Source organism: Camelus bactrianus, chromosome 25, assembly GCF_048773025.1.
Source record: "Camelus bactrianus isolate YW-2024 breed Bactrian camel chromosome 25, ASM4877302v1, whole genome shotgun sequence".
Classification (NCBI taxonomy): domain Eukaryota; kingdom Metazoa; phylum Chordata; class Mammalia; order Artiodactyla; family Camelidae; genus Camelus; species Camelus bactrianus.
Genome location: NC_133563.1, coordinates 23446514 through 23458918, shown reverse-complemented (window position 1 = coordinate 23458918; position 12405 = coordinate 23446514). Strand labels below are relative to the sequence as shown.

At 34.3% G+C, this 12405-nt stretch overlaps 1 protein-coding gene across 2 annotated transcripts in view; it reads right to left on the bottom strand.

The window, feature by feature from the left end:
• MTBP (MDM2 binding protein) overlaps positions 1-12405 on the bottom strand; it is a 57031-nt gene that overhangs the window by 19814 nt on the left and 24812 nt on the right. For both annotated transcript variants that reach the window (XM_074352995.1, XM_010972599.3), the window contains exons 12-14: positions 7367-7540; positions 5526-5633; positions 979-1146 (exon numbers count right to left, since the gene is read on the bottom strand). In XM_074352995.1, coding sequence (XP_074209096.1) covers positions 979-1146; positions 5526-5633; positions 7367-7540 — 450 coding nt within the window. The remainder of the gene's footprint in view (positions 1-978; positions 1147-5525; positions 5634-7366; positions 7541-12405) is intronic.

Here is a 12405-nt window from a genome sequence, read left to right as displayed (position 1 = left end):
GGATCAGAATATGAAATATAATTAACCTTGCTACTTCACTTGCTGTGTAATTTGCATACAGGCATATAGTTGGCCCTCAGTATCCGCAGGTTCTGCATCCATAGATTCAAGCAACCATGGATCAAAAATATTTAAGGCGAAAAAGAATTCTAGAAAGTACCAAAAAGCAAAACTTGAATTTTGTGTGCACTGGCAACTATTTACATAGCATTTACATTGTATTTATAACTATATTTACATTGTGTTAAAATTACTGTAAGTAACCTAGAGATGATTTAAAGTACATATGAGGATGTACACGGATTATATGCAAATACCATGCTACTTTATGTAAGGGACTTGAGTATCCGCAGATTTGGTATTTCGGATTTCAACTGGTTCCAGCAACCCCCCACAGATACTGAGTGGCAACTGTATTTACTCAAAGGATATTAAAAATCACAATGTCATTCTTAGTCATGTTCAAATGCACAAGCTATCAAATTTCAGTTCAGATTCTAAAAAATCTTCAGGGTTTCTTTCATTTGTTCAACAAATATTTGAGGGGGGGTAATCTATTCCTGTGTGGCAGGTGTGCTCGGCTCAGGGATATCAGGGAATATAGTTTACAGAGAAGACAAATAGCAAATAAATAATCACATACATAGTATGCGATTTAAAATATCAGAAATAATTTGAAGAAAAAATATAGAGAATGGGTATAAAAGAAAACAATTTGAACTGAGGAAGGTCGGGGGCAGGGAGGGTAAAGCTCAATGGTAGAGCACATGCTTAGCATGTACAAGGTCTTGTATTCAATCCCCAGTACCTCCATTTAAACAAACAAACAAAAACTTAATTACCTCCTTCCAAAAAAGGCAAAAAGAAAGAGAGAAAGAAAAAAATAATAAAGCTTTTTAAAAAGTAAATAATAGTTTTAATAATAAATGTCAAATGCTACACACAAATAAAGAATATTCAAAGCAACAAAAAACTTACCATTTGACATACTGGAGGTGTTGCCTGAGGTTTTGTCTGTCTTCATTAGAATTGTTTTAGGAACAATAGCATCAAAATTATCTAAAAAGCATTTCCGTTTGAGTGTTAACAGACTTTTGAGTTCATCAACAGAAAAGACTTCAGGCTGCTTGGCCAACTTTCTCCTTTCTGTTAAGACAACAAATCAATATGATTAACACTAGAACTGTTATTTTTAAAGCCTCTCTAGAGCTCATCTACTAGTCTTTTATGGGACATATTTTCAAAAGTAAAACAAATGAATTTCTCCAGCAAATCAACATTCCTGTGTAGGACTATTTTCATTTTAATCCTATTTGAAGGTAACAGTAGAATTTCCAGTTATGTGACATAAACATAAATAATTTATTAATTCTAAAAGGTGATAAACAGCAAAGATGAATTTACAAAAGTTTTCAGAAATATATTGTGGAGTATTAAGACTGGCCTTATGTTGGTGTTTATGTGAAAATAAAACCTGTAAGACTTTCAGTTAAATGTGGTGGCTTGGCCATTTCCATCTATTTCTTCTCCTTCCCCAAACCTAAAATTGCAACAGAGGAATAAAAAAGGATAACAAAAGAAGAATAGATAGATAATGAGTTTTCAACAAATTCTGGAAGATAAGATGACAGTGGGGAAGGGAAGAGAAGGGGAGGGGAAGGGAAGGGAAGGGGTGAGGAGGGGAGGGGAGAGGAAAAGGAAGGGAAGGGAAAGGAAGAAATATTAAAGCTTAACACAACATTGTAAATGGACTATACCTTAATTTAAAAAAAAAAAAACTAACCACTGGTTTAATCCAAATCATGATTCCACTGTAAAGGGTGGAAAAGGAAAGTAAAGTTGATGTGGTAAAGCTAAATGTTTACCTCCCATAGTTTGACGTTAATATAGTGCCTGAAAATGGTAAATCAAGAAATAACAGCATACAAATATTATTTAGAAAACTGGATGAAATGTCAAGGAAAACCAGCCAGAAGAGCTGAGAGCAGCCGCCTGTGGACAGAGACAGAAACATGGGGAGGAAAATGTAGGGCAGTTTTTTGCCATTTCAGGTTTTTCAATAGCATTTGAAATTTTAAACTATACCCATCTACTCCAGTTGTATAATAACACTTGATTTTTAAAACACTCCTGGACAAATAACATTTTCTTCTGTGATAAAAGAGTAAACTATAAATTCACAACAAATTCAATGCAACAAAAATTGAGTACGTACTGCCTGCAAAGCACTGTGCTGTGCCCTTAGATACAGAGGATTGAAGCACATTCCATCACACTGTGTGAGGCTAGTACATAAACAATGCAGGGACTACCTGGTCTTAAAGGTTCTACTTCAGAACATCAGCTTTACGATAAACACCTCTGTGAAATCTCACCTCACCAACGTGGATATTGGCAGGGTCATTCTAGTTTCTGACCAAAAATAAGTAACACATGATTTTTGCAGTCAAGAACAGTAGTAATGGTAAAGTAAGAGTTGTAATATGTGCTGATTTAATTACATTTTCTTAGTGAAGATGAAGCTTCAGTGAAGCCTTTTATTCTCTTGCCATCATCTGGGAGTCATTCTAAAACGAAAAGTTATCAATAATTTGCTTTCATCTGAAAGGTGCACAATAAGTAATGTGCTTTAGAAATTAGCCCTCCATTTTTATTAATGCCAAACATATACTTAAATAATGAACCTGACCTACACTTAATAAAACTGTCAGTTATTTTACAACATTGGCAATCTGGAGAACAGTATGTGACTTCGTATTGACCTTGATGACTGAGCAACAGAGAGAAAATCAATGAAGTTTAAGAGGGTTATGGGCAGGATGGTTTACCTAGGTGAATAATCATCTCTACACAAATGAGTTTGCAACACAAGTGGCAGATAACAATTTGGGAGAAAAATATTAAAGTCTAAAAATAATTTAGCAAAAGAATGCTATTCCTAAAAAAGCTAGTAATAATTCAGGACTTGTTAAAGAAAAATAGAGTATAAAATATCTGAAAGTATCAGCAGATTGAGCACATATCAGGTTTGCACTGGGTTCTATAAATTTAAAAAAGGCATGGGAAACCACAATAGTGGAAGCAAAATCACAATACTGCTATTTTGGTAGTTGTTCTGCATTACATTAAACAGAAAATTTAAAAATCGTTCAGCATTCTTAAAAGTTCTCTTTAAAAATCAGTGAAACAAGATATTTAATATTTTTAACTGTAAAAAAATTTATAAATTACAAAAGACCAGGTAAAACATAAATAATAAAACTTAAGTATCATTCTAAACAATAGTATTAGATATAACTTTTACAAATAAAATTAATGAAAATAAATTATTCTAAAAAAATTAAACCCTAACAAATTTTATTTGACTTTTGTGTTATTTTAAAAAACCAAGCACTCAATAATGTGAATACATTTTCATGCAAACTCCTCCAGTCACTTGTTCTGATTCAGTATAGTCAGAGAAAGAGTTGGGGGCAGTAAGAATACGTTTACTCCATGTCTTGTGGATAATTTTGAAAAAAATTTTGAACAACTTTTCATTTTTTGGCAAAAAGACTATAATCTGTATTGATACTGAATCATTTTTTTCCCAAAGAAAGCTATTCCTATCACATTAGTTTTCATCACATAAATTAATCAATTACATCAATTTAAATATTTTTATATTTATATTCACTTTGAAAGTCATTGAAATAGACACTCAAATACTCTTACACTGGAAACTTTGTTTTGATGTCATTCTCCTGTCTTTTGAGACATGTAAAATCTGAACAGATGCATCTCTGTCCTGAAATTTTCAACTCAGTATTAACTCTGGGTACAGAAGAGATTGGTTCAGCAAGTAATTCCATCACAAATGGATTAACTGGATCACTCATCTGAATCAAGATTTAATGCTTCAGATTGCAGACTGGCCAGTGCATGGACACCCCGAGAGCTGATGTCTCCAGCAGCTATTAGCTGTGAGGATTCCTTCAACTTCAGGCCCCCTACTTGCCCTTGCCTTTGCCCAGCGCTGTGGCACCCTTACAGCTGCTGCCTGTGTTACAACTCAGCTGCTGCTCCCTCTACATTTTCAGATTTATTTAGTACTTCCTTTTCCTCCTCCCCCTAGCAGAGCTTCCAGTCACACCTACAGGCAGCAACCTAATTATAGGCAACAATCTAATTATAGTTATATTTCCCTTCCAACCAAGCAGGAGGGATGGCCCTACTGGGCTTTACTCCTCTTACCCAAAGGACATATGTACCAGCTTCAAAGAGCTGCCTGTTTTTCCTCCCTGACAATTTTTCTGGTTGGAAGGGTAAGGAAGAGAGGTGAAGACGAATGAGGGGGGAGACGTTGAAGGGAGTGAGTTATAAAGAGCTGCAGGATGCTTATGGTAAAGAATCCAGGCCTAAAGGGGATTTAGCAGGGCTAGAACAAAGTCAAGAAGTAAATAATACTAAGCTAGCTGATGTGTGAAATAAGGTTTTTTATCCACAAAAATAATACTATTTCAGCATTTATTTTTTCCTTTGGGTTAACAAGCACTACCTTTCATTGAAACTAATTTGCCTTTATAATTATATTTTCCTTGAGCTAATATCATTTTCATCGTTAAAAAAAAAATAAAAGATTCAAGGATTTCAAGACTACACAATTACCCTGGCTCTGTTCACCTGAAAAAGTAGGTAATTCTTACACGAGTAATTGAGACCAAGTATTCTAAAACCATTTTCCATTGACTAAAACAAGATACTGAATTCAAGATATTTTAAAAATGCTTTTAAAGAAAAGAATGGTGGTTTTCATTTTAGAATATATCTAGTTAATGATCTTTTTTTCTATATACAACTGAGGCCTCACAATTTGAATCAATTTCTTAGAAATTTCTGTATCAATTAGCTCAAAATAAGTCCATATTAGATACTGAGTGATGTTTTTTAAATGTTAAGACTGACAACCAAGTGAACATTTAGTAATAGAGGAAAAACCTTAAATAAAAAGTGTTAATTTCCTGAATAAAGAAAAAATCTATAAAGCCAACTTTACTCAGTATGTGAAATGTGCTTAGTGATTATTGATGGTTATGATTAAAGTCTAATAAGAATCATGTTCAAGTTAACATATTAATTTCTCTAGACTTGTATTTTCTTTTTGCAGTCTCTATCCTCCTGTTACAGCCAAAAAAAAAAAAAAAAAAAAAAGCAAATTTTGTAAAGACGATTATATTAACCAGAACAATAAAACTTATGTATCTTTTGCAACATACAGCTAAAAATGAAGTGCAAAATTTTCTTGGACAAATATAATAAATATTAACAGGGATGTACAAATAAATAGGAATATTCTGAATCTAGTGGGAAAGAAGTTGCAGACAGACCTTTTCCACTCTACATCACCTCTATCAAGAATAGTTCTGCAAATGAATATTGTATCTAAAAGACAAAGTATATAAGAAAAAGTGTAAAAATTACAATGCATTAGGTTTGAACAAGTCAACATTCGTACAGTGGCATGAAAAGCACAAAAGGTTACTTACTCAAACATTCTGTCAAAGCCAAAGCCTGAACATTAGCTAACTGTTTCTCTCTCTGTATTAGTTGCTCTCCAGAGAAATGTGGAAGTGACAAGAAGTCAAAAGGAAAGTCTGAGAAACAGAAAAAAGTTAGTATTAAAAATGATTTTGTAACAACTAACACTCAGTTCTCAAGAAATGTGTTATAATTAAAAAAATAAAAGTCAATTACTCATCATTCTTGATCTTGCATATTTCTAAGTAAATAATAACTGAGCTGCAGAAAATAAGCATAACTATTTTGCAGTTTCAACTTTGACCTGCTTCTTATGTTGAGGGAATTTAGGTAGCACAGCAGAATTCCCCCCACCATATTTCCTTCTACCTGTTCAGCTACTGAAACTCCTACACAAAACACAGAGTAGGGAGCTAGTCTCTAAAGATGGCCTCCCAGTGAACCACACTTCCTGCCTGTCACTGGCTGCGTAGTCCTTGCACAAGGAATCCAGTCTGGCCCTATGTAACCAATAAGGTATGGTAAAAGCGACAATGACTAGGTCATAGAAAGCTTTGCAGCTTCCTAGAACAACTGCTCTAAGAGAAGTCAACAACCATAGAAGAAATCAGACTCCTTGGAGACTATGATACCGTGAGGAAGCCCATATTGGCCAGGAGGACAGGGCATGTGAAGAGGAAGTCAGCTCTTATCTGTTCCAGCCATCCTAACCCAGGCACCAAACACATGGGTGAAGAGCTGTTTTACACACCAAGCCCTGTTAAGTCTTCAAATGACTGAAGCCCCAGCTGTGTGGGGCTGCAGCCATATGTGGGACTTCAAACCAGAAACATCCAACTAAGCCCAGTCAACCCACAGGACTATGAGACATACTAATAAAGTCGCTTTTAAGCTAAACTTGGAGTGATTTATCATACAGTGATTGATAACCAAAACATAGAGCTTGGAGAAGGGAAAAAAAAAGGGCAACAAAGTAGAAAAAGACACTTGAGAGAAAATAAATGAGAAATAAATTCTAGAAACATAATAGGTGTTCAAAGTGGAAAATACTAAAAATTTCCTATTTGGAATTGAAGGCTGACCCACTAGAAATTTTACTGGGTATGTACTAGAAATTTTACTGGGTATGTAAGAGAGAAGAACAAATCTGACTCTATATTGGATCTGTTCTTTTGGCTTTAGCTCTGTGCCCTGCTTTCTAGGCTTAGTCTTGTTAGCTCTGCACCTTTTGTAAAAGAACGTTGCCTGTATCTTGAAATATACAGGAGAGCCTATTCTCAAGGCTTTGACCTTTGAGGATTTTAACACTTTTCCATTCATATAAAAATAACAATTTGCAGAATAGAAAATAAGTTTGTTTTGTTGGAGGTTTTACAGGTTTTACATGACCTGACCCGTGTAGACAGTTGCAAGCACAAAGGATTCCAAGAACAAAGAATTCCTACATCAAGAAGTTTGCAACAACCAACCTCCCCCCCCTTTTTTTTAGTATAAAAGGAGCTTGAATTCTGACTTGGAGAAGATGGTTCTCCAGGACATTAGTCTGCCATCTCCTTGATTTGCCGGTTTTCCGAATAAAGTTGCTTTTCCTTGCCCCAACACCTCATCTCCTGATTTACTGGCCTGTTGTGTGGCAAGCAGAATGAGTTTGGACTCGGTAACAGGTATAATGTAAAGGGGACTAAATCTCTGCACTCTAAATTGTCCAAAAATGTTAAAAACAAAGGTCAATTTACTGGAAGTGAAATGGAGTTTGGAGGAAACAAGTTCATTAAAAACTACATACGTTAACAACTTACACAAACAAATGTAAAAACACTTTGTTTTCCACCTAAAGTTAACAACTTACTCAGTTTGGTTTCTTCTGTCCTTGTTTTCATCTTCCCATGAATTAAACTGAGTGCAAATGAGCCATTGATCTGGTTGGCTGAGTGAATCAGTGTGGCTTTACACTTTCTGTTTTCACCACCTTGTAACAAGAGGTAATAGCTAGAACCCTCTCCTTTCACTTCGACATCTGGAACTAAACAGAAACAATTATCTTGTTAAGTGAGTGAAAACTCAGCCTGCAACATGGCAGAGTCATACATTTGATCCATAGGATATAATGACATTTCTGTTATTTTAAAACAAACTGTTACCCAATACATTTAGGGCAGTAGTTGTTCATTTAACTGAGAAAGCTGTTAAAGCAGAGAATCATAACAAAAATGATCCTCATGATATATATAGTTTTATATATATATATATATAAAACTATGTATACTTATGTGTACTCATTCATTAACTTTTTTTTCCAGTTCAATATATTTCTTTCTTTTTTTTTTTCATTCATTAACTTTTAATGTGGCTCCCTAGGGTTCCATTACATCTTTCCTATATATCCACACCCATTATGGATCAACTACCATTTCCAGCTTCTACTCCTTTAACATAGAATAACTGACCCCAGCAAGCACACGCAGCTCACCTGGTGGGAGCAGAAGTGTACAGATGTACCTAAGGATAGCTTTTGGTCCTTGCAATGTGCACCCATAATGTATTTCACAGAGGGACTGGACAGTATTCATTAATCTGGCATGCTAGTTACGTGAAGGTCAGTTAAGACAGTTTCTAGTGTATTTTAAAAACAAATCAAGTGAGAGTTATAGTGAAGGTCGAAGAAGAACTGTGAAGCCTTTGAAATTTAAAAATAGAAATAGAATCCTTTTTGCTGAAGATGGTGAATTGAACATAAGCATTTATTTTCACTATCTCCTGAAATTCCATAAAATGAGAATACATTTTAAAATAGCATAGAACTACAAGAATCAATATCTGAGAGAAGGGACAAAAGCAGCTAAACTCGGAAAGCAGGAAAACAGATAAACAATTGGTAACAGACACCTTTATCTCTCAACTGCTAAGGAAGCTGAGAAAAACAACACAGAAAGCTTAGAAACAGCGTTAACTTCTACTGCAACCCCCAAGAGACTCCGGGATGGTACTGGAAGCAAAATGAAGGTGAAACAGGAAAAAATGGTGAAAATCTGTTTGAGAAGCAGTTTGATTTCCTGACCCCTCTTTATTCTATTCAGGCAAATGATCTGTCCTTTCCCCAGCTCATAAGACTAGTGATTATTCTCTGGAGAAAGCAAAACAAAAAATCTCTGGCCTGGGAGATATAAGATAGAGCTTAGGGTTGGAGTTGATTATCAGTGTGTTAAGTGAAAGCTTGTGTATACTGGATATTGAGGCCCTTTACCCTTCTTTGCCTACATAACTTTCAGAATTCTGGAAGCCAGATAGTAGAATTGAGCCATCTTTTGGAAATACAGTCAGAACCAGAGGAAAGACAAAAGAAACCCAACATTGAGGTCACCTAATGTCTCAGTGAGATCACCTTAAAATGAAGATCGCAGTCAACAAGCTCCAACCATGCACTCAGATTTTCTAATCAGCTCTCTCACACCCTCTCTTAAATGTGAACAGGCAACCAAACATTATGGGACCACAGGGAAAGTCTCTAGTATGAAAACCATACACCAAAATAAGCAAGCAAACAAACAAAAATGACTTGTAGGGAAACAAAGAATATGCAGCAAAAAGAAATCACAAAAACAAAACAAACAACAAACAAATCAGATCACTAAACTCCTCAGAGAAGAGAAGATATTGCATTCATTAAGTAAGAATAGACATTATAAGAACATTAAATAGGAAAAAGCTTATGGAAATTAAAATTAAGAAAACAGAAATACATAGTTTAACTTCAAGGAAGGGTACACTATAAAGTTTAGTGAATCTATCAGAAAACAGAGTAAAATATCACCAATAGTGATTCAAACAAGTTTGTGAGATAACTAAACAAGTATATTATCCTCATTTTCAAGCCAAGGAATTAAAGGCCTAAAGTTGTGATTCTTAATCCTTTTTCTGCCTCAAAGCATCTGAAGGACTTTCAGAAACAGTCGCTTTCTAGAGTAGAGTCGAAGGGAGCCCACCTAGGGCAGAGGTTCTCAATCCTGGACGCACATTTGAAACACTTGGGTGCTTTTACAAACTATCGATGCCCTGGTTTCCTCCCCAGAGATTTGTATTAATTTTCTTCAGCTTGACTTTCTTTCCTAATTGTCAAGGCTATTCTAATGTGAGCTGGTGTTAGGAAGTACTGAACAATGGGTAGAAACAAAACTCTGCATTTAGATCTAAGAGCCTTTAGGGTATTCTTAACAACAAAAATTTTTAATGAGGTATAATTTACATACATATATCAGAATCAAAGTCTGATTAATTTAAGGAGATTATACAATTGTTCATCCATCATTATAATTCAGTTTTGAAAACTTCCATTATCTCTTTGTAGTCAATCCCCCTTAGACAACTATTGATCTGCTTTCTGGTCTACCTTTTATAGAACTTTCACATAAATAAAATCATGTACTAGTCTTCTAAGCCTGACTTTATAATCTTAGTATATTTAGGTATACCCAAAACTTTTCATGTCTTTTTACTACTGAGGAGTATTCCATTATGTGGACGAAACCGACCACGTTCATCTATCTGCCAGTTGATGGATATTTTCATAGTTTCCAATTCTTAGCTATTACGAATATTGCTTTTATAAACAGTTGCTTGCAAGCATTTGTGTGAACATATGTTCTCATTTCTCTTGGATAAATACCTAGGAATGGAAGTACTGAGTTGCAGAGTTAAGTATAAGTAACTACCAAACTGTTTTCCATAGTGGCTGTACCATCTTGGATCCCCACCAACGATGTGTGTGACCTGCGGTTTCTCCACCTCCTGATCAACATTTGATAGTCACTGTTTTTAATAACACCCATTCCAGAGAGTTATTACAGAATCACATTGTGGTTTTAATTTTCATGTCCCAAAAGATTAATGATGTTGAGCGTCTTTCATGTACTTTAGTAGCTCTTCACGTGTCTTTAGAGAAATGTGTATTCAAGTCTCCTATCCACTTATTAATTGGGTTGTCTCCTTACTATTGAGTTGTAAGAATTTCTTTATGTATCTGTCCCTTGTAAGATATGATTGGAACTATATTCTCTTAGTCAGTAGCCTTTAAAATTTTTTTTTCTTAACAGAAACTTTCAAAAAGTGGACATTTTACATTTTGGTGAATTTATAGTTTTTTTTTCTTTCCATAGATCTTCCTTTTGGTGTATGTTTCCTTACAAAGGTTTTGTAGTTTTAGTGCTTACGTTTAGGTATATGATGCACTTTGAGTTAATTTTTACATTAAGAAAAAAGTCTAAAAATCATACCTATTATATACATACATACATATATATGAGTTTGTAGATATCCAATTTTTCCAGCACTGTGTTAAAGAGACTATCCTTTTCCCACTGGCATCTTTGTCTCTATTCTCCTGATATATGTGTAATCTTAGTCCAATACCACACTGTCTTGATCACTGCGGCTTTATAATAAGTTGTGAATCAGGTAATATAAGTTCTCAAGAACTTGTTCTTCCTTTTCAAAATTGTTTTGGCCATTCTAGATCCTTTGCAATTTCATACAAATATAGTATCAGTTTGTCGATATCTGTGAAAAGTCCTCCTGGGATTTCATTAGAGATTAGATTGAATCTATAGGTCAGTTTGAGGGGAAGTACCATCTTAATAATACTGAATTTTCTAATCTATGAACATGGTGTACCTTCTATTTCCTTGTATCTTCTTTAATTACTCTCAGTAATGTTCTGTAGTTTTCAGGGCACAGGTCTTGCACTTCTTGTTAGATATAATCCTCATTATTTTATTCATTGTTTCCTGGTCTAATTTCCTTCCATCTACCTAACTTGGATTTAGTCTTCTAGCTTTTTGAGGTTGACGTTTAGATTATCAATTTTAGATCTTACTTCCATCCTAAGATAAGCATCAAAAATCCTTTTACAGCATTAGCTGCTTTCCATAAATGTAATATGTTTGTTTCTATTTTTATTCAGTTAAAATTATTTTTTAAATGTGACCTATGGGCTCTTAGAGGTGTGTTACTTAATTTCCAAAGATTTAAGGTATTTCTCAGATTTCCTTCTGTTGTTGATTTCTAATTTAAGTCCACTGTACCTGGAGAATATACTGTATATTTATTTCTATCCTATAAATTTATTGAGCCTTGTTTAATGGCCTAACATGTATATGGTCTATCCTGAAGAATGTTGCATATGTGCTTGAAGAAATTAAGTATGTTGCTGAATGTTTAATAAAAGTTAATATAGTAAAGCTAGCTGACTGTTTTCACTACTGAATTCCTAGCACCTAGAATAATGCCCTGAACACAACAGGCACACAATAAATATAAATATTTGCTGACTAAAAGAATACTTTGTCTCTGCCACTGAAATCTTTTTCAAAATATTCCAAATCCTTTACCTTTGCTTAAGATCGAAAGCATTTATCGATCAGTTACACTGTCATTTTAACCTTAATAGTTTCAGCTCACTAGCTTGAAACACTTTTATCACACTGATTTAGTATGAAGAAAGCACATGCTTCCTCAATTCAAAACACTTCATTAGTCCTTATTAACACTTTTTTTTTCCCCAAGAGTACCTTTAAATTTTTTCCTTTCAAAAGAAATTTTAATTTTTAAAAAATAAGGCAACAGTAGAATTCAGGATTGTAAAAAGATCATGGATGATCAGTAGATAGATGCGTTCAGACTTGGATGGAAATTCTGATTTTACTCTGGACATTAGAGAAATTTCTTAATTTCTCTGTACTTCAGCTTTTTCATTTGTATATAAAGTTAGGCAATGATCAACATCCAATTTTTTGACAATTTCATAAAACTTCTCTGTGAACATATAGTGAGCTAGGCTCTTTTCATTATATAACTGGCTTTTTCAATACAAGTTTTAAATATAGAAGCCTTTCT